This window comes from Anopheles coustani, chromosome 2 (genome assembly GCF_943734705.1).
Source record: "Anopheles coustani chromosome 2, idAnoCousDA_361_x.2, whole genome shotgun sequence".
Classification (NCBI taxonomy): Eukaryota; Metazoa; Arthropoda; class Insecta; order Diptera; family Culicidae; genus Anopheles; species Anopheles coustani.
The window spans coordinates 77,329,688-77,357,423 of record NC_071289.1 but is presented as its reverse complement, the minus strand read 5'-3'; the positions used below and the strand labels follow the sequence as shown (position 1 = coordinate 77,357,423).

The 27,736-nt window shown below is 43.1% G+C and overlaps 8 protein-coding genes across 9 annotated transcripts in view; 3 read left to right on the top strand and 5 right to left on the bottom strand.

Moving 5' to 3' along the window:
- Nucleotides 1-27,736, top strand: part of LOC131263975 (aspartate--tRNA ligase, cytoplasmic) — a 210,262-nt gene that overhangs the window by 174,888 nt on the left and 7,638 nt on the right. The window lies entirely within an intron of this gene.
- LOC131263973 (protein prune homolog 2) lies at nucleotides 103-4,933 on the bottom strand. The gene is made up of 4 exons (XM_058266263.1): nucleotides 4,534-4,933; nucleotides 2,406-3,956; nucleotides 2,217-2,327; nucleotides 103-2,151 (listed from the first exon to the last, which is right to left on the bottom strand). The coding sequence occupies exons 1-4, from the start codon at nucleotides 4,536-4,538 to the stop codon at nucleotides 2,037-2,039; spliced, it is 1,782 nt and encodes a 593-aa protein (XP_058122246.1). The 5' UTR covers nucleotides 4,539-4,933; the 3' UTR covers nucleotides 103-2,036.
- LOC131263979 (uncharacterized) lies at nucleotides 5,183-6,681 on the bottom strand. Its single transcript, XM_058266269.1, has 3 exons — nucleotides 6,629-6,681; nucleotides 6,355-6,569; nucleotides 5,183-6,276 (listed from the first exon to the last, which is right to left on the bottom strand). Exons 2-3 carry the CDS (start codon nucleotides 6,519-6,521, stop codon nucleotides 5,433-5,435), a joined length of 1,011 nt encoding a protein of 336 aa, XP_058122252.1. The 5' UTR covers nucleotides 6,522-6,569; nucleotides 6,629-6,681; the 3' UTR covers nucleotides 5,183-5,432.
- LOC131263970 (bone morphogenetic protein receptor type-2) lies at nucleotides 9,210-16,045 on the top strand. The gene is made up of 7 exons (XM_058266258.1): nucleotides 9,210-9,372; nucleotides 10,611-10,955; nucleotides 11,655-11,806; nucleotides 12,039-12,132; nucleotides 12,225-12,636; nucleotides 12,699-12,844; nucleotides 12,909-16,045. Exons 2-7 carry the CDS (start codon nucleotides 10,799-10,801, stop codon nucleotides 14,840-14,842), a joined length of 2,895 nt encoding a protein of 964 aa, XP_058122241.1. The 5' UTR covers nucleotides 9,210-9,372; nucleotides 10,611-10,798; the 3' UTR covers nucleotides 14,843-16,045.
- On the bottom strand, nucleotides 16,063-18,368 carry LOC131263972 (zinc finger protein draculin-like). 2 transcript variants are annotated; one of them, XR_009178270.1, is made up of 3 exons: nucleotides 16,842-18,368; nucleotides 16,373-16,771; nucleotides 16,063-16,315 (listed from the first exon to the last, which is right to left on the bottom strand). XR_009178270.1 is itself a non-coding variant. In XM_058266262.1 (3 exons), exons 1-2 carry the CDS (start codon nucleotides 18,300-18,302, stop codon nucleotides 16,430-16,432), a joined length of 1,803 nt encoding a protein of 600 aa, XP_058122245.1. In that variant the 5' UTR covers nucleotides 18,303-18,368; the 3' UTR covers nucleotides 16,063-16,320; nucleotides 16,394-16,429. The 2 variants fall into 2 exon arrangements, 1 of the variants encoding a protein (XP_058122245.1); XM_058266262.1 differs by having other exon boundaries at nucleotides 16,063-16,320; nucleotides 16,394-16,771.
- LOC131263978 (casein kinase II subunit alpha) lies at nucleotides 18,867-22,251 on the top strand. The gene is made up of 2 exons (XM_058266268.1): nucleotides 18,867-20,188; nucleotides 20,266-22,251. The coding sequence occupies exon 1, from the start codon at nucleotides 19,069-19,071 to the stop codon at nucleotides 20,098-20,100; it is 1,032 nt and encodes a 343-aa protein (XP_058122251.1). The 5' UTR covers nucleotides 18,867-19,068; the 3' UTR covers nucleotides 20,101-20,188; nucleotides 20,266-22,251.
- LOC131263977 (zinc finger protein 2-like) lies at nucleotides 22,968-25,105 on the bottom strand. The gene is made up of 5 exons (XM_058266267.1): nucleotides 24,787-25,105; nucleotides 24,042-24,724; nucleotides 23,730-23,961; nucleotides 23,327-23,647; nucleotides 22,968-23,253 (listed from the first exon to the last, which is right to left on the bottom strand). Exons 1-5 carry the CDS (start codon nucleotides 24,958-24,960, stop codon nucleotides 23,149-23,151), a joined length of 1,515 nt encoding a protein of 504 aa, XP_058122250.1. The 5' UTR covers nucleotides 24,961-25,105; the 3' UTR covers nucleotides 22,968-23,148.
- On the bottom strand, nucleotides 25,583-27,708 carry LOC131263974 (zinc finger protein 484-like). The gene is made up of 6 exons (XM_058266264.1): nucleotides 27,691-27,708; nucleotides 27,457-27,633; nucleotides 26,519-27,399; nucleotides 26,248-26,452; nucleotides 25,861-26,184; nucleotides 25,583-25,785 (listed from the first exon to the last, which is right to left on the bottom strand). Exons 2-6 carry the CDS (start codon nucleotides 27,622-27,624, stop codon nucleotides 25,645-25,647), a joined length of 1,719 nt encoding a protein of 572 aa, XP_058122247.1. The 5' UTR covers nucleotides 27,625-27,633; nucleotides 27,691-27,708; the 3' UTR covers nucleotides 25,583-25,644.

Sequence of the window (27,736 nt, the reverse complement as noted above, 5' to 3'; positions counted from 1 at the left end):
ATTATTCAAAAATAAATAATGAAATTATAAAAAGCTATTGTTCTCAGTAGCACACAAAGTAAACACCCAACACAACAATCACACTACAGGTATGGAGTTTTATTTTTCCAATTCGTTCATTACATGGTTTTGCTCCCGGTTGAGATCGTAGCATAACATATGATTTGCTATAACATCTTTATGTTGTTTCACGTGTGTCAACTACTATTCACAATATATTTAGCATTTAGAATATATAATCTCTGTCTTTAATAGTTTTATAATCGTCTCTCCTCCATAGTTCCCTTTATTTCAGTGGATTAACTTAAGTAATCTGCGAGCGTAGGCGAATGGATCATGGAGGGCTGTGCTACGCGAAAACGATCCGTCATTGCATGGAAGAAACGGTTGAAAATACGCTCCCCAGGTCAACCAAGAAGCTGTGCAAAATATATCTCACGACCCGAGCTATGGTTTGTACTAGTTGATTTTGTTCTTACTTTCATCGATGTTTCATACAAAATGGAAAACAAATACCAATTTTTGTTTTAGCTCTCGTTTCCCTATCGTTCCTAACCGGTTGGTTGGTGCTTTAACAATACTTCAACGTTGCTTCAAATAATCATATTAATTTCCCTGTACGATTCAAATATGCTGACAACAGTACATTTGCGCCGGAATGTACATTCTTTTTAATATTCCAGATGTGTATATTGCATATACAAACCATATTAACTGCCTTTGTAATATCGCATTAAATAGGTGTTTTTAATCATCTGAAAACTATTCTATTCTCGTTGTTTGATTACTCTGCCACGTAATCGTTTAGTCGTATATATCCGTCTGCCCATTTCTTCAATGAGAAAAAGCGAACACAAGTGCATGGTCTCGCTTTTCTTTCGTCAAAACTGCCAAAGTCACCTGTCTGTCCTTTGTTTTTCCATAACATGGTATTATTGTTGGCTCATTGCTTTAGGTCCTGTTGTCTGAAAAAATCAGTTATTATATATTTCACACCGCTCCTATTCCGTTTTCATCCTTATCACTACTACGAGACACCGATAGATTTCCTATGATATAAACGATCAGGCAGTTCTTTTTCGCCCCATTTGGGGGGAATCTTTTGGTAATGGTAGATTAGATATGCGCGAACAAAAAAAATAATACAAACAGCCCCATGATTTTTAAAGTTAAATAATTTCACTGGAAAATGAAAATTATTGATAAAGCAGTCTTTTATGATCATCATCCGAAAAAGTCTTCATTTGCTACTAGAACCAAACACGTATGGATATGAGAAAACTAAGCCTAAATTAATGATTCAACTACTAGCCTGAACAGCAAGATGCCTGTCACAACACGTTCAAGTCACGATAAGAATGCGAGTAGTAACCGGTATGCCGGGGTTCGATATGCATCCGATGGAGCAACACAAAGACAACTCCTCTTTTGTTGCGAACCGTTTAGTTCGTTTCCTAAGCCCTGAAAGTTTCGATCTGATTTGTGTGCACAACATGAAAACGTTCAGCTGTCCACCCTAGCGCTAGTTGTAATAATGTCGAATTATATTCTATACCAGCTGTTTGATTGCTCGTGACACACCTCGTGGTCTATGCGGTCGCGACTATGCTCCCACGATTACTATCTCGCTATAACACTACACACAGAGATTCCATCATTCTACTTAGCTACCATATTACGTTCATCGTCCACTGCATATACCTACACGTTTCATTGATTCTTCTTATAGCACGTTTCTAGATTCGCACGACAATATGCAATCCGATCGCTTCTAATGAAATGTAGTTTTAAATAGATATCCATGAAATAGTGCAACAAAAGGAGATCAACTTATTGCAATTATAATACGACCGACCGAGTACAAGTGTATGTTGACAGAAGATCAACTCCTTTCATTCAATACACACGCAAAATTAAATGCACGATATACCCAATGTTTCATTTAAATACTGAAAGTGCTAGGAAATGTCCACCATCCACGATTATTCTTCTTATCCGATGCGTCATACCTATAGTCGAGCGGGAAATCCACCTTTCTACCGCGCATTGTAATGTTTTACCTTGTCCGGGACGGCCGCTTTCTCCACCGGAACGAGTTTGTAAAGTTCCTCCAGCGATCGCACGTAGACCAACTTGCGCCAAAATTTAGAACTAAAATAGAAGAAATTTAAAAATCATTAAGAATCGTATCGTAACTTTGGCTTTTTTTTACCTACCTAATGAAAGGACGTGCCATCCAGACGACCGACTTTAACCAGAATGTCGGATGGACCATGTAAAGATTTCGCAAGCTTTTCCTCAGTCGACGATCTAGTAGCTGATAACATCTAACAAAAGAAAAGAGATGACCGTAAGGACCGATACAAATAAGACTGTCGGTACAGTCTTCTCATCGTGATGCTTACTTTTTCAGCCACGGAAATGGAGGAACATTGCCCCGGCTGGATCCACCGTGTAGGTAGATGAGCACGTAATCCTCCGTCACTAGCTGCTCGAGCGTTTTTACGACGTACAAGAACAGATTGTTCATCACATAGTGGTAGTCTGCACGGGAACGATCCGGCAAGTGGCAGGCACTGAACACCACGATCGCATTGTGGCCACCGGCCTGCAGATAACCACCATGCGACAGCACGCACTTGTACGGTTCGATCACTTTCATGTCGATTTCGCGCGTTTTCCCATCCGGAAGCGTAATCTTCTGCCAGTTGCGAATGTCGCGGGCTTCCTCGCGTGCCGTGTACTGTGGCAAAGATGATCCAGCGAGTGCGGTAGCATCCACTGGACAGTCAAGCAGCTGTTGCTGCTGCAACTGTGTAGCTTTTGGCGTGCCGGGAAGATCGAGGAAATCTTCGTCGATGTCCACGTTGAACCCGTTATCGTCCAGTATCGAAGAAGAGGGACTAAGCGAGACAAGATTCTGCTGCAACTCGTCCACACTCTGATTCGAGAGGGTTTCCTCTAGCGAGCTCACATCGTCCACCAGCAGATCGCTCGGCAGCGGAACTTTTCGACGTTGGTGTAGCCGTGGCGAGATGGATTTGGATTGTTGTGCCTGCCCTGGTGGAGACGAAGGTCGTAGGGCAACGGACTGAAATGTCGGTGCCACGGACGCTTGAAACAGAGATACATCTTCCTCCGGTTCCGGTTCGGAGTCGCTAGTGAAAAAATCGGAACCCATCGCCTCCACCCGGCGGTGTCCGTTGGAGGAACCGTTCGACGCCTCCTCAGTGCCCCGATGGATGGCATTATTAATAACGTCCAGCGTAGAGGTGGCGGCCGTCGTGGTGGATTTTCCGTACTGCTGCTTCTTGTTCGTACCTACGCGTGCCATCGTTCGCTTAGCCGGTGAAGTTTTCACAGCACGACGTACCCCCGACGCCACTGTGACCGTGGTCAATGGCGTCCCTTTTTCATTGGCACCATCGTTTTCCTTGTCGTTCGGCTCCACATTGCGCCGGCTCGAATATGGACTCGCAAGACGCAACGGCTGCTCACTCGCTGGCACCACGTCCGGATAGTGATAGTAGTTGCGTATCGCAGGCTTCCCTCTGACCGGCACGATGAACTCTGACACGTCCGAGTCGGAGCCGGTCGGTGACATCATCAGCGGATGGTTGCTGACCGGCGTTAGCCCGGTCGAAGAGGATGTTACGCGTGGTGAGGGCCGACTCGCTCCACCCTCTACAGCCGCGGGCACCGTGACGGCAATATTGTCGTTAAGCGACATTTTATGCATGTCGGTTGGCTCCATCGTCGTCGCCTCACTGGTGCCATTGCCAAGTGTGGTATCGGTATTGGTGATGTTTGTGGAAGGCTCCATGACGCCACCCGTATCATCGACCGGGGAATAATCGGGAGTGTTTGCCTGCGGTGGGGGCGAAGAGTCTTGCGATGTCGTAGTCTCCGATATATCCATTCTATTGTCCGACAATGGACTGTCTTCCAAGCTGAGACTGTAAAATGGGGTAGAAGGAGGAAAAAACGTGACATTCCATTTCTCCATCGGCAACCTCTCTCGTACATTCTTGGCTTTGCATATCTGTTCTTACTTCAACTGCGTACTATCCTACCACAGAGGTTGGTTTTTCCCACTCCATCAAAACACACAGAGATTATTGAGATTTTGCATAAAAACGGTATGCACCGGTCAAGAATTCATTTCTAACTTACTTATACTTTGCCTTGTTTGCTTTTGTACAAATGTTATACCCTCCAAATAGCATAACGATAACGTCCTTCGAACCGAACGATTCTTTCGTAACACTGGAGCAAAATAATTCGCCTTTCTTCCGTCCGCAATATCAGTGTGGACTGGAGAAAAACAGCATGCCATGCACCGATGAACATAAAAGGTTCAACCATCTCATTACATATTCATTACGATTGCATGCGAGGTGAGATTAGTTGTTCTTTAACACATTTTCCGAGCTTTCGAAAGCAGGGTGGGTGGAATATTACCCCCAATAAAAAAAGCAATTCCGATACAATCAACGACTATTTCCAACATGCCTCACACTTGATCACACTTACCTCATCGACGGCACGTCGTCGCTTGCCACAACCGAATGCAATTTCGTTTCCAAGGATGTTCCTTCACTAGCTCGAAAAGGAGACAGTAATCCCCCTAGCTAAGTTACAGATGTTTTCACTGGTCAACAACACCTTCAACCAAGGGGCACCAGCGTACGACGGCTGTAAACCCGTTGGGAAGTTCGTGTTTTTATTTTGACGATTGTTAATCGACCTGGAACAATGCACTGCCTCAATCGAAGGATGTGCGGATGAGTGGAAACAACCATGAAAGCCAGACGGATTAGTAGCATTCACCAGGTTTCAGTAACTTCCGATGAATCATTACTGGCATGTTCGCACCACACGTTATTTTCTGCAACGTTGTAAATGTAATCACTTGTAGATTTACTATTTTTTCACCTCATTGCATTTACAATTACAATCCGAAGAGCTGCATCGGATGACAAAGGTGTCTACATCTTATAGATATACCTATCGAATGACATCAAAACAAAATCCCTTTCAGGACAGTGTTGCCAACTCCAGAGGCCTTTTTCGAACGGATGTTTGTGTGATGGAATTTCAATTGATTTCTCAAACATAGCAAACATTTCATTTAGAATTTACACCGATAGTTTCTTTGTTTTCTTTTTATTTATACACTAAATCAACTTTTACAGTATGCAACTAAACCAATGGTAACGTTTTATTTCACGTTCATATTTGTTGTTTGTAATTTGTTGTATCCTGTTGCATCACGTTACAATCACAAAGAGTAATCACATTCTAATGATAGAAATCAGTTTAAGAAATCATATTCATTTTACTAACTGCACATGATTTCACGTTGGTGGTATTGAAACAAGAGAAATAAAATAAAAATTGAGGAAAAAAAATAACCTCAAACATGATAAACCTCATCGTTTACTGCTTGATCGATTGCTTGCCCGCCCATGCACGTAAAGATTGTGTCGCTGGAAACTTTCTTCCAGAGGAAACGTTAAAGAACATATGGTGCAAATAAATGGTCTAGTTTCGTTTTCGTTGTTGGTTTGGTTGTTGAGGGCTGAGGACCAACCAAATTCTCCACCGATTTCGTAATTAGTAGCTTCGTCTATGAGTCGATGGTTCGACTCCATGTGAGCACCAAGTGCCTCGGCCGTTGGTAGGAATTTTTCACACTCCACACAGTAGTTGCTAAAATTTAGCGAACGCGCACAATGCAGGTTTTGTACAGTGGAGCTACTTTCGCAGAGATTATTATGATTTTCGTCATACGTCGAATCTTGGCTTCGCATAGCGGTCGACATGCAACCAGAAGCGGGAGCAGAAAACTGTTGCGTCAGCTGATTAGTGCTCGATGAAACTGACTGCACATGCTGACTCAGCAAAGGCAATTCGTCGTAATTAATCCAATCGCGGGAAGAGGTTTGGTCAAGTTCGTTCACTGGAATGGCACTTTCTAGAAATTTACTGTTATCCATCAGTAGCGACAGTTCGGTCGCTATGGAAGGCAAAGTTTCCGTTTCGTATGGCACTTCGCTAGGTTCGGCTGGCATCGGTTCATCCACAAAGCTGATTCGAAACACTTGACCGTCTTTAATGACAACCTCCTCAAGTTCTCCCCTTTCGTTCAACTGCATTGTGGTAGTGTCGGCCGGAGCCAAACATCTCTCGTGCAAAGCTGATGTAGTTGACTGTACTGGTGCAGCAGGATACGCCAGCGCAGGTGGAGTATACCAACTTAATCCTCGTGGATTCCTATCAGTACAAAATGAAGGGTTTTCAATTTCAAGGGGTGTCATCTGAGTTTAGTCGTCAAAAAGCAATGGTACTTACGAGGACGTATTTGTTTGTAGCATTGGCTGATATTCGCGACATGTTCCAGTTTGTTGTTCATTTGCTGAAATCACCCATGGGGTTTGTGAATTTGTTGTCCACCAGCCCATAGTACCAGCGTTATTGGTAGGTGCCGAATTCGTTGAATAATTTGACTGCATTTTCATTTCTCTTACTCTTCTCGACTTCTTATATACTTCATGACGATATTATTTCTGAAATAATAAAGACACGGAAGTATAAAACATTGTCAATTGTTTAAAACAAATCTCACCTAAGTTGTACTGATTCAAGGCGGCTGTGTCGAGTGATATTTTGCTATTCTTTTGTAAAATGAAATACAACAACAGTGCCAGTGTTGCCAGTCAGTGGAATAACGTCATTTACGCAATTTCGCGACACGAACAGCAGTCCCGCAGATAGTGTTGAGAAAGGAGCGACAGAGCTGGGAACCTCGCTCCGCTCCTCGAAAGGAGCGAAAACATCGCTCCTCATTTGTGAGCAAAGCTAGCTCCAAAAACAGTTGCACGACATTCTCGCTCTTTTCGCTCCTTTCGCTCCTTTCGTTCCCCGACAAACAAAGTTGCGCGACGGCGGGTTTAGGTGCAACTTTTTCCATACAAAACGCCCGGGCGATGAAAGTGCTACCCCAGTGCTCCTCTCCGCGAGTCTATACTTGCAAGCGGTAGCACAACATCGCGAACAAAACACCGCGACGAAGCGATGCATCAGGAGGAATTTCCTCATCCCACCCCTGATGGACCCATACTTGCAGATGGCACTGCAACACGGACAGGTTCGGACCAAGGCGCATTAAACAGGGTAGGTTTGGTAAATGTCGTTAAACTTTTCAAACCACAAAAAACCCTGAAGTTGAATCGGAAAATTGATTCATATCAAAACTTAACCATGACTACGATGAAGGCACTTAAAAAATGAGTTTTATGAAATGTCCATGAAAACCATTTTTTTAACTGTCAGTATTTTCTATGTATTGCTGCGTTAAACGCAGCAAGGGACTTTCTCTCGCGCTTCTCAGGCGACATCAAACTTCGCAGGAAGTTTTTGAACTTCTTGCTTCAGCGTATATACTCGATCAATAGGTTGAAAATTAGCACTGCACTTGTTTTATCTTGAGCAGTTGCGAGAGTAAGAACGATCGCTCGCACAGCCGTCTATCGACAACGTAACGCTATGATGTTCTTTGTGTACGGCTTAATTGATTACAGCGAATGCGAAAAACCAAAACAATCGCTATACATCACTCATACCATGATTCATCTTGATTCATAATGTAAAGAAACAAAATATTAAGTCAAAAACATGGGTATTCTACCGAGCTATTACTTTCATTCGTAGAAGTGTGGTGGAGAATTGAAAAACACTTTTTTGAGTGACTGAAAGTGAAATAAGTGAACCAGATTCAAATATTGAGCATCAAAAAGAATCAATGTGTTCAGTTTTATATCAATCATCACTTCAAACACTGCTCATAATTACCAAGCGATGAAGAAAAAATAAAATATTATTTTGACAATCATTTATGAATTTGAACCAAATGTCAACAATCCAAAGTAAACCAACCTACAGCTTTATAGGCCTTGGGCAGTTTTGCCTGTTGTCAACAGAGTTGTTTTGATTTTGCCACCGCTTGCAGAGTGAAATTGCAGTTCACCAAAAATGTGAAGAAAAGAGTAATATAACGGCAGTTTTCGTTAATATTCGGTAAGTAAACGTTATTGAGATGAATTATAATCAGAAAGAATCCAAACTATGCTAATTTTTGTTCATTTTCTCTTCCAAAGTTCAACGCGAGCAGCAGCGGCACCAGAAGCTCAACCGCGGTGTCATCGGTGGAATTAAAGTTTGGTGCAAGGAGATGGCTGATTTTTGCGGTCCCAAGCTTGCGGCTCCAAGTGAACAAACGGTTTGTAAAGTGCTTAAATATATTTGAATAAAAAATGTTCGTTTAATATAAAATTACGACTTGGGAATTTTCCTTTGTATATGATGACAATATGTATATTGAAAACATCGCCTCCATTAAAACATCGCGCATTGTATAAAAAACATCGCGTCACGTCGTTTTTGTCACGCAACCTACATATTTCGCAGGTTCCATCAGGAGCCCGATGATACCATGAAAAACGCCCCTTTCATAGCGCAACATGGATATTCTTGTTACTCGGGTCCTTTTGCTTCTTTCACTCCTTTCGCTTGATGCGCTCTTTTCATCGCGCTCCCTGATACGATCATCATTACATCGATAATTTGCTTTGTCCGTGCGGTGCTGAGTTTTCACAACGTTATCGAATGTCTCGTTCTATTGTGTTGTATGACCATCTTATCGGTTTTCACACATTCCACCTGCGTTCTGCAACCAGCTCATAACAGAGCGTAAAGGCGCGAAAAGGATCGAAAGAAGTGAAAGGAGCGAAAAGGAGCGGTCCCAATAACGTGATCATGCGGTTTTTGGAGACTAAATTGAATATTACACATCCAAAACAATGACTTTAGGATGTACACTGCCGCGCGGTCAAGTGGGTTAAAAAAAACTTTGTGCCGTATTTGTTTTGCCCGTGTTCTTCTTCGCTGCTTTGTTGAAAGGTATTGCTTACCCTTGTGCGAGTGGAGGCAAGAAGGAAAGTGCAAATTTCGAGTGAGAGGTCCGAACAGTATCCGAATTTTTCGATTGGGCGATAATGTCGTTCAACACTTTTTGGATCTAGCCAGCTCGCTCCGCTCCTTTAGGAGCCGGAGTCCGCTCCGGTCAAAAAGAGCCGATTTTCACAACACTACCCGCAGACCATCGATGCACCTAATCTGTCGCCAGTGGTTTTGCGATTTGCGTCCGAAACAGACTTCCACATCGCGGCGTAAAACGAACGTCGCAAACAAACTTTCTTTGTAATTTTCGGGAATGTACGATCGCGTAACAAATTAAGGTTTGTGTTTTGCGCAAACAACCCGCTGGCCAGCCGTTGTGGATGTGGACATCGGAAGTGCCATAAATTGCTGGTAAGAAAGCTGAATTATCTTTTTGGCATAAACCACCCAAAAATGGACGACGCCTAAGTCGGGGTGGAAAAATCGATATCCTTGTAGAGCAAGGATATCACCGTCGCGGTGTTGAAGAAAAAACAACAGAGAGTCTGTACTGAGCCCGTATTAGTTCGCGTGTGATTCCGCGCCACCGATTGTTTATGAGAGTTATAAAATTGTGATGCTGTGAGTGTTTTGAAAGCTTAAATAATATTTGCGAAAACAATTCAAAACGTCGAGGGGCATACTCCCGGGGAGGACGATTTCTTCACGCATTCTTCACGTGTGTCACCCCAACCCCCTTCAAATATCTGGCGCTCGTAATTCACACATACAACACGCTGGCACAATTGACAAGATGTTTGGCAATCCGCGAATGAAAATGGTCTGATATTTTATTCCCGTGGTGCATAAACATAAGGCAAGAGCGGGAAAAAAAACCTATGCGAACACGTTTTTCTCATTTGTGGCATTATGAAGTGATTAACAGAAACATTACTTGGCGGTTTAACAATCTTCACACTATCCATTATCCGTGTGTTATCAGTGTATCTGATTGTGATTCACGTGAGTGGTGTCCACACGCAGAGTACAGATAGGGCAACAAAAGTCTCCAGACACAAAAACAAAAACATAAATCGCGACATCGAACGCGTGTGCGAAAACAATACTCGTGATAAGAAAAAAAATATCACAGCTCCGCGTAAAATATTTATTTTCTTAATTTTCTGAATCGATGCACAGATTTTTTAAAATATCCTAGAATCAAAGCACAGAGTTTTAAAAGTATGATAAAATAAACAATTTTTTTATTGTTTGGAATTTGTTAGCGCGGATCGTTTGCAAATGCAAGCAGCGACACTATTTAACCATTTTAGTTGAACGACTCAACAACCGCTTATCGCTTATTCACTAACTCAATTGTTCTCAGCAATTGATGATGACGCCATGCATGATTTGGAAATGAAAGTTGCAAGCACAATTGGTTTTATCAGCGACGCGACAGCGACGTAGAACACAGATCACACATTCCAAACAAATTGTAAACAAACGAGCATAAAACGCCCCTTCGCCACGCCAATGGCAAGAATGTTATTGACCAAGCCAATGCGAGTTGCGCCGGCCGGTATTGCAAGACTTTTTTCTGCGTCGCAGTAAGCATATCCTTTGACGTACCCCTTGTAACTATGATTGCCAATTAATTTTTCAAACAGAGAACAACATTTCGGACGAGGAGCATCACGATCCGAGGACGGTCGATAAAATATTATAAACTGCCCTATGAAAATGCCTCAGCAGCAACGAAATCAGTGAGCTGTGCAAGAAGCGCACCAACGGAAAAAAAACAACACACCAGTGCCAACCTGCTGCTCATCGGTATTTCAGAGTGTGTACGGCAAACATGCAAATCCCGTGCCACCACGAAGGCAATCGCAATGGAAAGCGGTCCACCGGCGTGGCAAACTCTATCACGCGTTGGAAGCAGAGAGGTGGAGTGTGGTTGTTACGATTAGGATTCGTATTGATATCAACTTCCTCGTTGATTCCTACCAGTCTAGGTATGTAAATCTAAATTCTGAAGTAGTTTTGAACTGAAGGCTCTTGCAAACGTATTTCTTGGCAGCAAATGAGAGGCATGAACATTCAAAAATTTTGTTTTCTAAACACATTAATCGTCCCTTTTTCTGTGGGCAGGCTTATGCATTATGCCGTGTTTGGGGAAGAAAACTCGGCTACGCTTATAATTCCCCTTTTTTGTTGCACCCTTGAAACACCCCTTTTCAAGTTCCATCGCGTGTTTAGCAACGTCGATCGATAATTTTCTTTTTTGTTTCTCATTATTGAATTAATTTGCCTGGCAGATGCATTACAAGCGTCCGATAGTGAAAATGTTACCAAAGGAAAATAGTGTTTTATATCATTCGTTGGTTTGTTTGGTATTCAACAATCTTGAAGATTAGTTTAGCCTTAATGCTAGAAACGAGTCAAGGTGTAAACATGTTAGAAACATGCACTTTTTTGCTCTCCTAGAAAGTTTGCCAAACGCAGCGAAATGCCAAAATTTAAAAATAGATTGTAAATATTGATTGCATGAGCCTTTGGCAGGCATTGGACCAGTACTGTACAACTAATTTTAGTTATCTGGAACGTGGGCCATGCCACGAAGGTCGTTTTAAAAATAGATCCCGTTACACTTGTTCAGTCATTTTTGAAAACTTTTTCTAAACAATTAACCATTTTTTAACGTTTTCTTGCAGCAACCCCTATTCAGGGACGATGCTTGCAGTTCGGCACAACATCGACGACCAATACGCAGCAGCAAAACGGACAAGAAACTTCCGACGATTATAACTACAGCTATGACGACCAGCCGGAACCATCTGATGAGCCCGTGTTTGAAAAGAATGTTGTAAGTAAACGGTAGTGGCACAGGGAATCATCAAGACGGTTAACTAGGGGAAGGAAGGATGATTTTTTAATATAAGTTGACTTTATTATTATTACTAACCTTCTTTAGTTTAGTTCTGAATAATTTTAGAGCCAACTCATCTTATGCTCCATGTCGTAGCTTGCCTAGATCTTGATAGCCTACAAATAAAATGTTTAATAAAATTTTATGGAACTTTTTGCAAACTTTCCAGTCAACTATAGTGACGTGCACTCGTTCTGCTCCGTTTTGCTATACACTTTGGACATACGACGTGACACAAAATGTCACAAAAGTCGTCGTACAAGGTACGAGAAAAATGCAAAGTTGTCTTTATGGTAGAAAGGAAACGGCCAATATTGATTGATTTGGAAATGGTTTTTGTTTATGCTGCCTTCAGGATGCTGGGGATCGTCCGATGAGCAGGAATCGTGCAGTAGCACCAGTTGTGTCAGCACGACTGAAACACCGACTAAGCATTTCTTCTGCTGCTGCACCGGAGACAGTTGCAATGGGAACTATAGCTACGTTCCACCGCCAACGACGGCCGATGGGTTGAGCGTACGGGAGGACAGTGAAAGCATAACCCCGTTCGCACCATACACCTCGATCTGGAGTTCACCCACGGTGTACATTTGCTTCGCGGTTGTCGCCATCATGTTTATGGCGTTTGTGGCCATCTTCAGTTGCCGCCAGCTGCCTAAGAAGGGCGTCGCCGAGCTGGAAAAGATGGAACCGTCTGGCCCGGGATACAGCGCGAATCTCTACAATGTTGATAATCTGAAACTAGTGGCCATGATCGGTCAGGGCAAGTAAGTTACCGGTGAAGATCATAAATGGCGCGAGCTTCCAAATAACACATATCCATTGTTAGGTATGGCACGGTCTGGAAGGGCATGGTAAACGAGCAACCGGTCGCGGTGAAAATATTTGCTGGCCAACACAGACAGTACTTTTTGAACGAACGAGATATCTACACCGTGCCGCTTATGGAATCTCCCGCGCTGTTAACGTATTTTGGTGAGTAAAAGTTCGTTGGAGCGAACTTCTATCGTTTCTTATAACGTTCTATTGCTTCTCATAGGATCCGATGAGCGGCGAACGATGGACGATCGTATTGAATATCTGCTGGTGCTTTCATTGGCCCCTCTCGGCTGCCTACAGGACTGGTTGACGGACAATCGTGTCCCGTTCGATACATTCTGCCGGATGGGTCGATCGATTGCGAACGGATTGGCACACCTGCACACCGAAATCCGCAAGGGTGACCTGGTAAAACCGTGCATCTGCCACCGGGATCTAAACTCGCGCAATATTCTCGTCAAGGCGGACCTTACTTGTTGCATCGGGGATTTGGGCTTTGCACTGAAAACGTTCGGCGCTCGGTACGAATATCGCGGCGAGATCACGCTGGCGGAAACGAAAAGCATCAATGAAGTAGGCACGGTCCGTTACATGGCGCCGGAGGTGCTCGAGGGTGCCGTCAATCTGCGTGACTGTGAGTCCGCGCTGAAACAGATTGACGTGTACACGTTGGCACTGGTGCTTTGGGAACTGGCAAACCGTTGCGAAGATTTCTTCCCCGAAGACATCCCGGTGCCAGAATATCGGGCTCCGTACGAAGAGTACGTCGGGTCGAACCCGAGCTTCGAGCAGATGCAGGTGCTTGTTTCGCGCAACAAGGCCAGACCTACGTTCCCGCTGCACTTTGGGCAAGGCTTGGTGACACAAATCGTGCGCGATACGTGCGAAGACTGCTGGGATCACGATGCGGAAGCTCGCCTTACCGCCATGTGTGTACAGGAGAGACTGCAGGAAATTTCGCAAATAAACCCACATGCCCGAACCGTTCCCTCGAAGGGTTGTAGCGATGATGGCGAGGGCGAAGGTGGCATTGGAAAGAACCAACTGCACAGTCTCGAAAGCGATGGAATGGTGAATGTCACGGCGATGGAGCGATATAATAGCCCCGATGGGACGATTATGGCGTTCATGACACCACCGAACCAGCAAATCATTCCATTGCCACCGGGTGGTGGATATCGGGACGATACAACTGGATCATATAAATACGGCAAGCTGGCCTCGTTGGGAAACATTTCTTCCACGAACACTAGTCAGCATCATCCGTCGTCGCAGTCCGACGAGGATGAACTGCTGCATGGCACCGGTCGCAAAGGACAGCAACCGCTGATGCAGAAGGATACCGAGATGAAGCGTAGCGGAAAAGCGCTGAGCAGCGTGAAGGTGATGCTACAGAAAACATTCCACAAGCACCCGAACATTACCAACAACATCATTCAACACCCGTATGATGTACAGCAGGACTGCTACGATGGAGACGATCGCTCGAACCTGGTGGTGGTGGTGGAGTCTACTGACGGTTGCCCGCAGCAACCGCAAACGACACCATCCCAAGAAGAGATCATTATGAACCATCACAACACCCAACAGTGTGCCATGGAACGGCCAACAAATCTCGATCTCGCGCTCGGCAAGTACGAAAGCAACCTTTTGCTACACGAACCGCGAACCGTCGTCAACGGCAGCCGAGCGGAAGCCGGCGATGATCGCGGACAGTACGCCAAAATGCTAGCCGAAGCCGACTTTGCTAGTCAATCTTTCGCCATACTGGATGAAAACGACGGAGGCGAAGAAGCTTCAGATCGTCATGGTCTGGTATCTGATCAGAAGCTGCGCATCGTCGTCTCCAAGTCAGCAAATGCAATGCATCAATCCAGGGTACCTCGAATGGACACCACGGCGAGCCACTCGCCACTACTGGTAGACGATCGTTCCCTCAAACGGCAGCGTTCACTCGAAGTGTTCCACGAGGTGTTTGGACCCAAGGGAAGCATCGAGCGACTGCGCAATCCTAGTCAACGCGTTAAAACGCCCGGAGATGTTCCGCCTTCGGTACGTAAAGTGCGCGCCTCGAAGACACTGTCGCTGTACGACGATCGGATGATGATGACGACATCCGTCGGAGGCGGGAATAGGCTGGCGAACTCTGTATAGCACGAGGAGGTCTTACTATTAGAGCTCTGAGAGGTGAACCAGGCAAATTCTACCCGCACCAGTGAATGTGCCGGTCAAAACAAAACTCTTTATAACTACTAGTACCGAGACCAGCGTTTTTTTTAAATATGGGAAATATAATGTCTCATTAAGCAAGTAGGAGACGTTCTTAAACATTTATTACGGGGAGTTTATAAAATGTAACTTCCATTTCCATTTTTCAAACCACAGACCGACAGTAGGACAACTTTTATTTCTCATAGTTACCTCACATTTTCTTCGTTGGTAAAAAACGAAAGTACCGATAGTTACACAAACTTATTCATCTTGAGAATGTACGAAAATAATTGTACGTAGAACGAAATGGTATCTTTTTCTGGCTGGAGCATAAATTAGATGTAACCTTAAATGAGGAACTTTTGCGTGGTTGGGAATTAAATACTTTCCACCGTACATACAAATAAGCAGGCAAAGTCTGCGAGCCGATTACGATTACGGAAACTAAAGCCTCCGGTTTAAATGCCTACTTTGATGGTTTGTTGCCCCGTTTGAAAAAATAAGGAATAAATTAATGCCTCTATTTAACATGCACTAGGATCTCTGCAATCGGCGAAACAGGTCAGGAATGTCTAGGAATACTTGAACAAACACGTCGTAAAATTAATGAAAATTCAACAAAGCAAAGCTTGAAAAGTTGTACTATTTAGTGTCATCACAGAAAAAGGGCTTCTGCAGTAGCCCGGTACTTTATCGCACGTGTGCAAATAAATGCACAACTACTTTACTTCTGTCTGGCAAATGCTCCCCTTACGATTGCATTTCAGTTAGGGGCGACGGAGACATGATGAACAGTATTTAAATACGGAAACGGAGTAAGCTAAGCGAATGATTCGATCCATACCAAAAGAAACCAAAAATGACAAAAAAAATTAAAATACATTGGATGATCTAAATTGTGAAAATAAAGTTTAGCAAAAAGTATTATTAGGCATGCATATATTCTAGAGTAAAAGAATTTTGTTATCACTTTATATGATATTTATGTCCGAAATTCACCAATCTGGTACTGTAATGGGAGACGAACAAAATTTCGGATATTTCTAAGCATCTGCTAATAAACTTAAGATACATAGCAACACAGAGGGAAACTTGTTGACTGTTTTACAATGTAAACTTCTTAACTGATTCAATAAAATAGATAACAGGTTCAATAAATAAAATTTCTTTACATCACTTTTATGTTGTATTTTGTTTCATTAAATAAAACTAATTTCAAGATCCACCTTTACATTTGTTTTCTTAATTCCGCTCGGAGACCACTCATGACTTAATACCCTTAATCAGACTTAATCAGAGACCCCGCAGACTTAATTCCACCCCTCATGTGGAAAGTACGGTTTGCATAGATGCTAATCCACAGCTTTTTCGGCCGAAATCGATTGTCTACATTATTCCCAAATAAATACTGCGTCGGTATTCTGAAATGTGATAGAAATTGTACTACTATTGGTGCCAGAAAGCCAAGGAAAGGGATTTGAAAAGTAATATTACATTTTCCACAGATTTGTTGTTGGTCATGCTAGCGGGCTAGGTAGTCACCGAACAGCGTGGACGCCGGAATCTTCGTGCCTTGCCACCGATCGGTACGGACGTATCCGGCCGAACCCTAGCATTTACTTTGATGCCATGGCCACGCGCCATGTGTTTGTTGTAGAGGAAGTGATTCTTAAAATCACGCCCGCAGCACACATAATCATCCTGGTAGGTGATACAAATATGTTTTTCGAACGTCTCGGGCGTAAGGCATACTAGCAGGCAAGTGCCACATTCCAGATATTTTGGGTTTGAATGACGGTCCATATGTTCCTGGAGAGCTTCGTTTGTAGGCAAAGAACGCACACAAATAGTGCACACGAAGAAGGATTGTATCTGCACGAGGGAAATACATGAATAATTTAATCAACATATAAAGGAAATCAGGCGTAAACGAATAATTTACCTGATGAAATTTCTCCATATGCATCCGAAGTTTGTCGCGACGACCGTAGGACGCATCACAGTGGTCACAGTTGAAACGTACATTCTGATGAACCGTTTTTATATGTCGATTCAGTTGGTGTTGTGATTTGAACGATGTTTGGCATTCTTTGCAATGATAATTGCGCTCCGTGGAATGTGATTCGAGGTGCTGGTTAAGCAATTTCCTACTTTTAAACATTGCACCACATTGCTGACACTTTTCACGGTCCTCGCTAAGGTGTATGGTCGCAACGTGGGCAATTGTTTCCGTATGTGTGAAGAACGTCGACGAACAGTACGGACACTGAAAGTGCGTTATGCCAACATGCCGCTCCAGGTGAACGTCGTAGGAGGCGCGATGCTTTAGGACCGTTCCACACAGCTCGCAAACGTATGAATGAGGGGTATTTTCAATTTTATGCCTTTTTAATTCCTCCTTCGTGTCGAACAGCATCATACAGTAAGGATGGGAGCAGAGGTGACCCGTCTTACCTTCATTTGCTTTATGCTTGTTAAGATGCAACTCATACGCTACAGCGTAGTATGTTTTATACGAGCATTGCGTACAGAGAAGTTGTTCGATTTTGGCATTTAGTTGGTAACGGGTTGCCCGTGTCTTTCGCCGTTTAACAGCAGGGTTTTCCAGCTCACCTTTGGCGCAATTGCTATCGTCAGTTCCAACTTTTTCGTCGGAAGATTCGTTTGTTCCACTGACATCCAACTGAGATTGGTTGTGTTGATGTTTACCATCGGTTTTAGTCTCTAGGCTTAAGATAGCTTTTTCCTCGCGTTGATTTTCTAGGTCTGAAATTTGTTCATCAGCTGAAAAAACTGCATATTCTTCAAAATCGGAATCTCTTGGCAACGGCTGAGAGACTGCAGATTCGGTTTCGTCGTTGCACAGAACAACGAAGAGCGATGTGTCTGATTCGTTGCATTCCTCTTCCTTAACTGTTGATGTATAGTTTTCATCGATAATTTCATATTTATACGGCTGGTCTTCGATGTGCATCGATGCTATCGCATACTGGTCGTACTCCTCCAACAGGTCTTCCACGCGGGGAATGTCCGTGTTGCAAATATCCAAGTCGCGGAACAATATCCCCAACTGGTCGAGATGGGTATCGAATAGCTGTTTCATTTGCGATTTATCACCTAATTTCACGTGCACAAGTGCGACTATAAACTGATGCAAACATCTCATTTTTTCGCGGTATTTATAGTGCAACTCCATCACTCCCAAACAGGCATAACAGATTGCGGAAGGTAGGTATGGTTGTACCATATCCGGAACCTTTATTGTTATTTCCTGCAGGAATTTATCAATCGTTCCGTCGAACAGTGACCGATGCTCGTCGAGTGACGCCATCTGGTCCGGAGGAAGCGGCTGCAAACAGGCACGGCATACGTTTGGAAAGGTTAATAAATTAAAAATCGCCATGGAAAAAACGGTCCCAATTATCCACGGTATAATTTATGAAACTGTTTGGCCAATTGAAACAAACAATCCCTGTTATGTTGAACACCCTGTGGTTACGATTTTTTTTCTTCACTATGTTTGGCTGTCATTTTTTTGTATTTATACCCCATAGTTGCATGCTTCACTTTTCCTGGATTTTTTAACTCGCAAAATGGGATTTCAAAATAAAAGTGAATTCGAAAAGATGTATCAATACAAGAAAATTAAATACAAAAAATGTTCTAAAGTTGAATTAGTAGAGTATACAGAATCGATAGTACTTTAAATTTAAGCCTAATTTTGTTTATCACTACGATACATATTTGGACTATGGTAGCCCTACGTAGTAAATCCATCGATCTCTCATGCAATGTTCTATAGATTTTCCAAATTAAGACATTCAATTTCAGTGAAAAGATTCGTTGCCGACAAAGTTCACTAACGAACGTAATAAATCTACAATTATAAACGCCTAAAACCAATGTCAAGCCATTTGTCAGTGAACGTTTGCGACGTTTGTCTTTTGCCTAGCACTTCTGGAGAGGAAAGAAAAATTACCGTAGGAAAAAAGGCAAAAACCAACAGCAGCAGCACCACCACCACCAGCAGCAGCAATTGTAGCAGCAGCAGCAGCAGTCAGCGCGCAGCAGGACGGAAAAGAGCAAAGGCGAAAACGAAACAAAACGGCGAGCAAGAAAGGTGAAAAAAGCCCATCAGCTTCAAGTTTGCAACGACGGCAACCAGCAAAATGACGCTGCCGAGCAGTGCCAGGGTGTATGCGGATGTAAATTCGCATAAACCACGTGAATATTGGGACTACGAAAACTACATCGTCGACTGGGTGAACCAAGATGACTACCAGCTAGTGCGGAAACTGGGCCGGGGCAAGTATAGCGAGGTGTTCGAGGCGATCAAAATGACGAGCAACGAAAAGTGCGTGGTGAAAATCTTGAAGCCGGTCAAGAAGAAAAAGATCAAACGCGAGATTAAGATTCTGGAGAATCTCCGGGGCGGCACTAACATCATCACGCTGCTGGCGGTCGTGAAGGATCCGGTCTCCCGTACACCGGCACTCATTTTCGAGCATGTGAACAACACCGACTTCAAGCAGCTCTACCAAACGCTCACAGACTACGACATCCGGTACTATCTGTACGAGCTGCTGAAGGCACTGGACTACTGCCACAGCATGGGCATCATGCACCGCGACGTGAAGCCCCATAACGTAATGATCGATCACGAGAACCGCAAGCTGCGTCTGATCGATTGGGGCTTGGCCGAGTTCTACCATCCCGGGCAGGAGTACAACGTGCGCGTCGCTAGTCGCTACTTCAAGGGACCGGAGCTGCTGGTCGATTACCAGATGTACGACTACTCGCTCGATATGTGGTCGCTCGGATGCATGCTGGCATCGATGATTTTCCGCAAGGAGCCGTTCTTCCACGGGCACGACAACTACGACCAGCTGGTGCGCATCGCGAAGGTGCTCGGCACCGAAGACCTTTTCGCCTATCTGGACAAATACAACATCGAGCTAGATCCGCGCTTCAATGACATTCTGTCCCGTCATTCGCGCAAACGATGGGAGCGATTCGTGCACTCGGAAAACCAGCACTTGGTGTCGCCCGAGGGGCTCGATTTTCTCGACAAGCTGTTGCGCTACGATCACTTCGAGCGTCTGACCGCGCGGGAGGCCATGGAGCATCCGTACTTTGCCATCATTGTCAATGGGCAGATGCCACCACCGCCGACCTCCTCCGCCAAGGGTGGTAGCAATTAAATATACGCCCTTTCCTCCCCCGTGTCCGTCTTCGCGTCCGCCCTACACCACCACCATCACCATCGTCGGGGGAGATTCGAGCAGCCTGGTAACTATTATCATCATCACCACCAGCGTCACTGGTGGCAACCGTTTCGCATGAGGGACTCTTACCGTTCGCTCCAGTTTTCCTTCCACCAAGGATGGCCAAGGACGCGCCATGGGATGCTATTGGGAGGTGGCGCGTTTGTGTCGCTGTTTACCTTTAATGCTCTGTGGCGATGGCAGAGTATTGCTGGTGGCCGGAAATAGTCGAGGCGAATGCAGCAAACAAGACGACGGGCAGCGAGCGAATAAACAGGAAGGATGAGTAAGTAGGAGGCGTTCGTGCTCGCGCCAGTAAAAGCATAGATAGAGTAGAGGTGTGAATGTGTGCTACACACGGTCGGAATGTTGGTCACTGGAAATGCATCTTATTTTGCGTTCGGCGTCGAGAACAGCAACGCTAACCGGTGCGTAATGGTTGAGATGCTAGAAGTAATTATTAGCTGGAATACATAGAGCCCAACTGGCGGAAGAATACTAACGCAAACCTCTGGCTCGCAACCAGAGTGAAGAAAAATAGTTTTTAACAACAGAATGGCATAGCGGATATGAAGGAAACGAGCATTAGCGGAAGTGGTGCAGGAGAAAGGGAAAGAATGTCAACATGTTATTAAAAAAACAAATTTAAATAATGTAATAGCAAGAAGGTATATAGAAAAAACGTAAATCCGTTCGTCCCATCCTTCCCTTCAAACACGAAACAAAGAATACTAACAACCACATAGCAAGCCATGGAAGCTGAGCAGAGGAGACCATTCATCGTAGGCAACCGAATTTGTTTTCCGGAGAAAGACACTAAATTACTGCAAACATTGGTGGAAAAAAGATCAAAATTGAAAGAGGTTAAGATGAGAAGTAAAGTCGAGGACGCGTATTGGCACTGGCGGGAGGAATAGGGCTAAAAGAATGTAATAATTAGGGAACAATTGGTAACAGTACAGAAAAAAAACACAGACACACATTTAAGACGCGAGTGAACAAGTAGGTCATCAGCTGCAGCACACGATTAAGGACCCAACCACTTTCCAAATCATAGTACGCGGCGAGCTAAATATACTAACGCATGAATTCGTCAATCGGCTCCTGTTTTATCCTGCCTCAGGTTGTCGGGTGAATGTAGTTTGTCCATCGGGATGATACACGGTGCGCCTTAGTGTCCCCTATGGCGCACGTGTAGAAGCTCCGGGTAGATAGGAGGTGAAAGGCGCATCACCACATCAAACTACTGATCGGCGTAACACCTGGAAGAATCTTGGAAGTTGAGCTTAGGCACTGAGGAGAGGAGAGGCAAAGCGTGGGAGAAAAACGTTGTAATAGAAATAGTAGCTGATGATTTAGTAGTTTTTGCATCCACCGTTGTCCACTACGTGCGTTTATAAGAGAAAATTTTCTGTTGCTTCTAGATGTATGGTTAGCAATTGCCTTTTCGCAGCATCCCAGTTCCGATTCCTCTGCTCCTACTGGCGGTGCGTACTCAGTGGACAACCGGCCTTCTTATCTATCCTGTTATACTCTTGTTTTCTGTTCCAGGATGTGCTGTAATCGTTTGTCGGTCAACGATTTTACGTCGTAACTGATAGCAACCATCCTTTTTGCACTTCTTTGTTCTGAAATCTATTGCAATAATTGCACTTCTTCCTCCCATTAGTTTCCGGAAACCGTGTACCATTTTGATTCGAACACACTTCACATTAATTTTTCATTTACCCGTTTTTTTGCTTGCTATTTCTGCATCCTTTTCTTTTATTCACATCTTTTCTGAATGCTAAACAAAGTTATTATACTAGGATTACGACAGGTACTTTGTTCAACCCATTTTCTTTTGTAATTAAACATTGAAAGCATGTAATAAATCAAACTCCCAAAAAACACCCACAACCAGTCGACATCGTTCCCAGTTAAGTGTTCCTGGCCTGCTGTGCGATGCTTTCACGATACGATACTGGAAGCGCGAGACCAACTTGTTACGCCTTCGTCTGGTGATCGGAGATTAATTTTTCTTTGCAATATGCATCGTTTGCTATCCTCTACTTTGTTATCTAATATTTCGTACTCTTCAACCGTAACCGATCGCTCCCTTCGCCGAACTGATTTTTAAGGATAGGAAGGATTTGTCAGAATAATGTTCCCAGTCCCATCCCAATCCCAGGTGGATCTGAATTGGTCAGCTAAATGATTCATGCGAAACAGATGACGCAGATGACAAACAATAATAATACGAAAGGAAAAAAATAGAAAAAAAAACCTCCGGACAACGTATGACATAATATTTTGTCGGATCAGTCGCAGCAGAAGATAAACAATCTCCATTTAATGAAACGCCTGAGTATGAATAGATGTACGTTGAAAACTGATATGTTAAACCAATTAAGTTTCCTCCGCAACCTACTCCTTTCTAACCCTCATCATGCACTATTTCTATTTGGACAGAGATCTGATTAACAACAGATCGAGTTGCGTGCCGTCACAGCTAATATGGCACACAATTTATTCCATGTTTGGTGAAGTTACGATTCCCCTTCTAAATTATTACGCCCAACCATACCATACCAACAACTATATTGATAAACAATAAAGATGAAACTTTGGAAGGAGATCACGGTCTTTTCGGTGTCCTGTTTGTTCGATTGCCGTGAGGTACACATATCACATTAAATTATATTTTGTTAGTCCATTTTTATTTATTTCTTTTTGGTTGTAGTAGAAAAAAAAAATGCAAGTAGTATAAGACGTGAGAAAATTTGTATCAATTTTCGAAATTCTTGAAACAATTCAATGTGCAGTTGCAGTGGTCAGATTAAAACGAATAAAAACGTACACAACGTGGACATGCATTGTACGAATCCAATCACTAACACAAAATGATGACGATACATGGAAAAATTGGACGAAGTAAGACAAAAAAAAGTAACATGCGAAAATCGAACGTGAATTTCGTTTTGAATCGATCATTCTTTTGTGCATTCATGATATTACCAAAGCATGAATGAAATGTTCGCGTGATACCATATGCTTCTGGTATTCTTCATCTGTACTGAATTTTTTGTCGCAGAATCCGCAGAAGAATCGCTGAAATAAAGGATGCACATTTCTCTTGCATTACTTTCGTTTTCATTCTCGATCCTAACAATAAGATACCTACCTCACCGCGCAATTGGGAACAAAATTTACTGTACAGCATACCGGGGGGAATTCTCGGCCTTACCATCGTGAAGGTATTATGTTTCGTCTTCATATGCCCGGCGTACTTGATATGATCCTCGAAGTCTACTCCACAGCACATGAAATCGTCCCGGTACGTGATGCAAACGTGCTTATTCATGTCATTACTGTTGGCAAAAGATCCAAGACACTTTCCGCACGTTGTCGGTGCCGGTGACGTATGGAGAATTTTGTGGTTTGCTAATTCCGATGCATCTTCGAATATTTGCACGCAGATATTGCAATAAAAATATGTTTGCGTCTAAAAGGAAAGAAAAAAAATTAAAATAGTTTTCCATCGTTGGTTTGCTACAACGGACGGTCCAATAGTGAAGGTAACTTACGTTATGAACAATTTCCATATGAGTTTTCAGACTATCTTTGTTATCAAAAAGGATAGAACAGATGGTACAGGCATGCGCTCCACCCTTATGGGTAGCGTGGCAGTGGTTCCTGAGGTCAATCAATGTATTGAACGTTAATGAACATGGCTTGCAAGGATAAACGCCTGACGATGGTTTTGGCACGAGCGGGGTTCTGTGGAATTTTTCCATATGACCTGTATAACCGTTGACACTACGTGCAATAAAAAGAAAAGAAACATAAAAGCTAGGAACAGTCACTCTTTACCCAATCGCAGTGCAGTGTTACAATACCTTCGAAAAGTTCTGATACAGATCTGACAGGAATACACAACATCGGACATACGTTTACCACGTTTACGTACAGGACTTCCGGAACTCTGTGTTGGTTGCGCTTCTACCGCTGTTACGGTTCCATTCTGCGGCAACGGTTCTGCTGTTTCTATTGTGGCATCTTTGGGTTTCTCAGCTTCGTCGTCCGAAGAATCGGAGATAATGTGTATCGGAGAATTCGTAGCATTTACAACTGGAGCAATTCGCTCAACCTGGTTCGTGTTGTTGCATACAACTTTTACATTGTTCAAAATAATTCCATTCACGGACAAAGCAAAGGCGGTGGGTAGTTGGATTTCCTGAACAGGTTGTTCCGCAGGCGCCACATCCATGACAGTGTACTCTGCTTTCTGGCTACTGTCGATCAGTTTAAAAGAAGAAAGATCCTCGATGAGGTTCTCCACGGTTACGCTGTCGGAGTTGTTATCGCAGATGCCCAGATTTTTTAGCAAAGCCACTAGAAAGTCTCCGTCCGTTGTGAAGAGCTCTATGAGGTCAACGGGGTTTCCTTGAATGAGCTTTACCAGACCAACGTTGAATCTTCTCACACATTCTATACGCCGACGAAGTTGATAAAATGTGACAATAGTTGTTAAACAGTATTTACACATTTTTTCCGGCAGCATACTGTTCCGGTTGGGATACTACAAACAGGAAATCTATGGTTATTAAACAGACCAAAACATATCGTTTCTGGAAAACTTACCATCATCTCGGCAGTTAGTTTGTCATTGTTTATTAATTCTAAGCTTGCTGTTTCCACTGTAGTATTCATATCCTGGCTAAAAAATTGAACGGGTTGGAAGTCCGGGAAAACAGTTGCTGGGCGTAAACAGTGGACACAAACGTTCGGGAAGTTTTGTAGTTTATAGGTCACCATCTTTACGCAGTCGTTTCTTATTCCAGTAATGCTATTTAGCTGCTTGTGCGCGTCTGCAGATTATGATTGCTTCTACTTTCTTCAAAATTGGTTTAACATAACTGGAGAACTACGTGAAGAGCGCCGTAAACCAAGCCTACTCAAAATCCTTGTAGAGCTTCTCGAACAAATAATAAATGCTATTCGTTGTTTACCTGGAAAATGACAGAACTTACATTACGGCACATATACACTACGCGGAGAGGAATTGTGGTTGCCCTGCTTTGTCGACAGATATATATTTTTTTACCCGTAAGAACATCCTCTGGTGTGGATTTATTATTCCATTTATTAACAACTATATCTGATAAACACGTAAAAAAAAGAAACAGGTCCATGTCATGAAAAGAACTAAACATGTTGGGTATGCTTTAAAAAATGTAATATTAATGTGGGTCGTTAAGTTTGAGACTGACTGTAGCAGCGTGTTGGAACTGTTTGACATAAGATTGTTTACATATTTCAAATCGTACACGCGCGAATGTACCGGAACAATTTTACAATATTAATTTAATTATTTGGACATTAAGGCAATGGGGTCAGCCTTGACAACTACAGAAAATGTGTTCACTTATTTTTTGCAATGGGGTAAAACAGTATAACGGATATTTTATTTAAAAACATGCAGAAGCTACCGGCCAACGTCTACTCCATTTCAGAAAGCAATTCTATGCTCAACGACTCAAGTGTGAAACTGTTTGAGGTTTTACTGCATGTCTTTTGATGGTTTCGAAACTCTTGTTTTGAGTTGAAATGTTCATTGCAGCTATCGCATGAAATTAGAGGCTATGCGGGGAAGAAACAAACACATTTATATTAATCATAATTCTTATATAACACATAATTTTAACAATTTCTAACCTTTGCGGCTGGTCTTAAGGCACGATACTGACTGAGCAGCTTGTCTTTTGGAGGTTTCACTCGTACATTACACTTTATTCCATGCTCAACCATCATGTGTTTGTTGTAATAAGAGTGATAGCGAAAGTCTCTTCCACAGCACAGGTAGCTATCCTGGTACGTTATGCAACAGTGATCTTTGAGATCTGCTTCGCTCAAAAACACCCCCAAACACGTGCAGCATTCGAGCATCTTCGGATTCCGGTGCCGTTCCATGTGCTGCTGCAGCAAGCCGTCCTCATCAAACGTTGCAAGGCAAACCACACACACAAAGTAGCTCTGAATCTACAAAATGGCACAAAGCAAATGATTATGAAAAATAAATTACAGCGAAATATTGAAGCTTACGTTGTGTACGATTTCGAGATGGGCACGCATTTTATCTCTTCTTCCGTAGCTCGTGTCACACATTGCGCATCGATACTGCAATTTCTGGTGGACGTCTGCATGGCGCCGGAGATGGTGGGATGTTTTAAACGCCTTCGAGCAAACAGGGCATACGAACTTTCGCTCAATGTTGTGACTCTTCATGTGTCGATTAAAATGATATTTCCTGGTAAACAAATGAATTAATAAGCCATAAGTTTAAATTAAATTGCGCAATCCACGATTTGCTTACCCCCGACAAACTACTCCACAAACGTTGCAAGTACATTCCTCATCGGGATTAACAATGTGGACTACTTTTAGATGATTGATAAGCTCCTGCTTTGTGCTATACTCTGCATTACAATATTCGCATATGAAGATCGTGCTTGTATTGTGGCGCGCCATGTGATGTTTATAATGCGAATAGAATTGCCTCACGCTTCCACAGATGTTACAAACAAAAGTTTTGTGGTCTTTGCGAATATGTTTCTTCATGCTCAGAAGATCAGTGAAAATTTTGTCACAGAAATCATACTTGCACTTGCAGAGTGATGTACCTTCGATGAATGTTGTGGTTGCATTATTTTTCACTGATTTATCGCTTTTCCTTTTCTTCAGATCAGTTACTACCGCTTTATCGCTTTTTAAGTTGCTAAGCTGCTTCCTTTCTCTCTCTATTTCTGTGTTTCTATTTGGCCCCGCCTTTTGCATTTTTTGGGATACGCAAGGTCTTCGTGGTTCGCAATATTCTTCACTGATAAATAGATCATTCGAATTGTAGGGCGATTGAGATTGACGCCCTTCACCAGATGTTGCGGAATCCTCACTATCTCTGTTTTTATACTGGTCAAACCCGGTTACCTCTTGCAAGAGCATCTCTAGCGTGATGTACTCTTCCTTTCCACGGCATATGTTAAAGCTTTTCAATACTTGCACCAAATATCGCCCATGTATGCCGAACAATTCAACAAGAGGATCTGCATTAGAGTGCAACAAATGGGCGAGTCCTACACTGAATTTCATCAGGCATCTCAATTTTGATTGATACTGATGAAAGGCAACCATTGCAAGCAGGCATTCTTGGCATATCTGATTTGGAAGCATGTTACGTACAGCCGCGGGAATTTCCCTCTAAAAAAAGCATAACAATAAAGTACAAGTCTGCAACTACGTATTCACACATCTTACCATATCATTGCTACCAGGCACTCCGAAAAGCTCAGCACTTTTCTGTTCGATTGTGCAGTGCAGCTCATCATGGTAAGAGTTAATAGATGTAAAATTGGTCTGCAAATCAACAGGTTTCAAACAATGCATACAAACACTAGGAAATCGTTGTAAACGATATATGGCCATGGTTGGATACTAAAAAACGAAAGATATAACAATATTTCGCACACCAAATCATAATTTTTACCATACCTTCTAAACACTAGAACTAAACAGTTGTATTCGATGTTGTTGAATG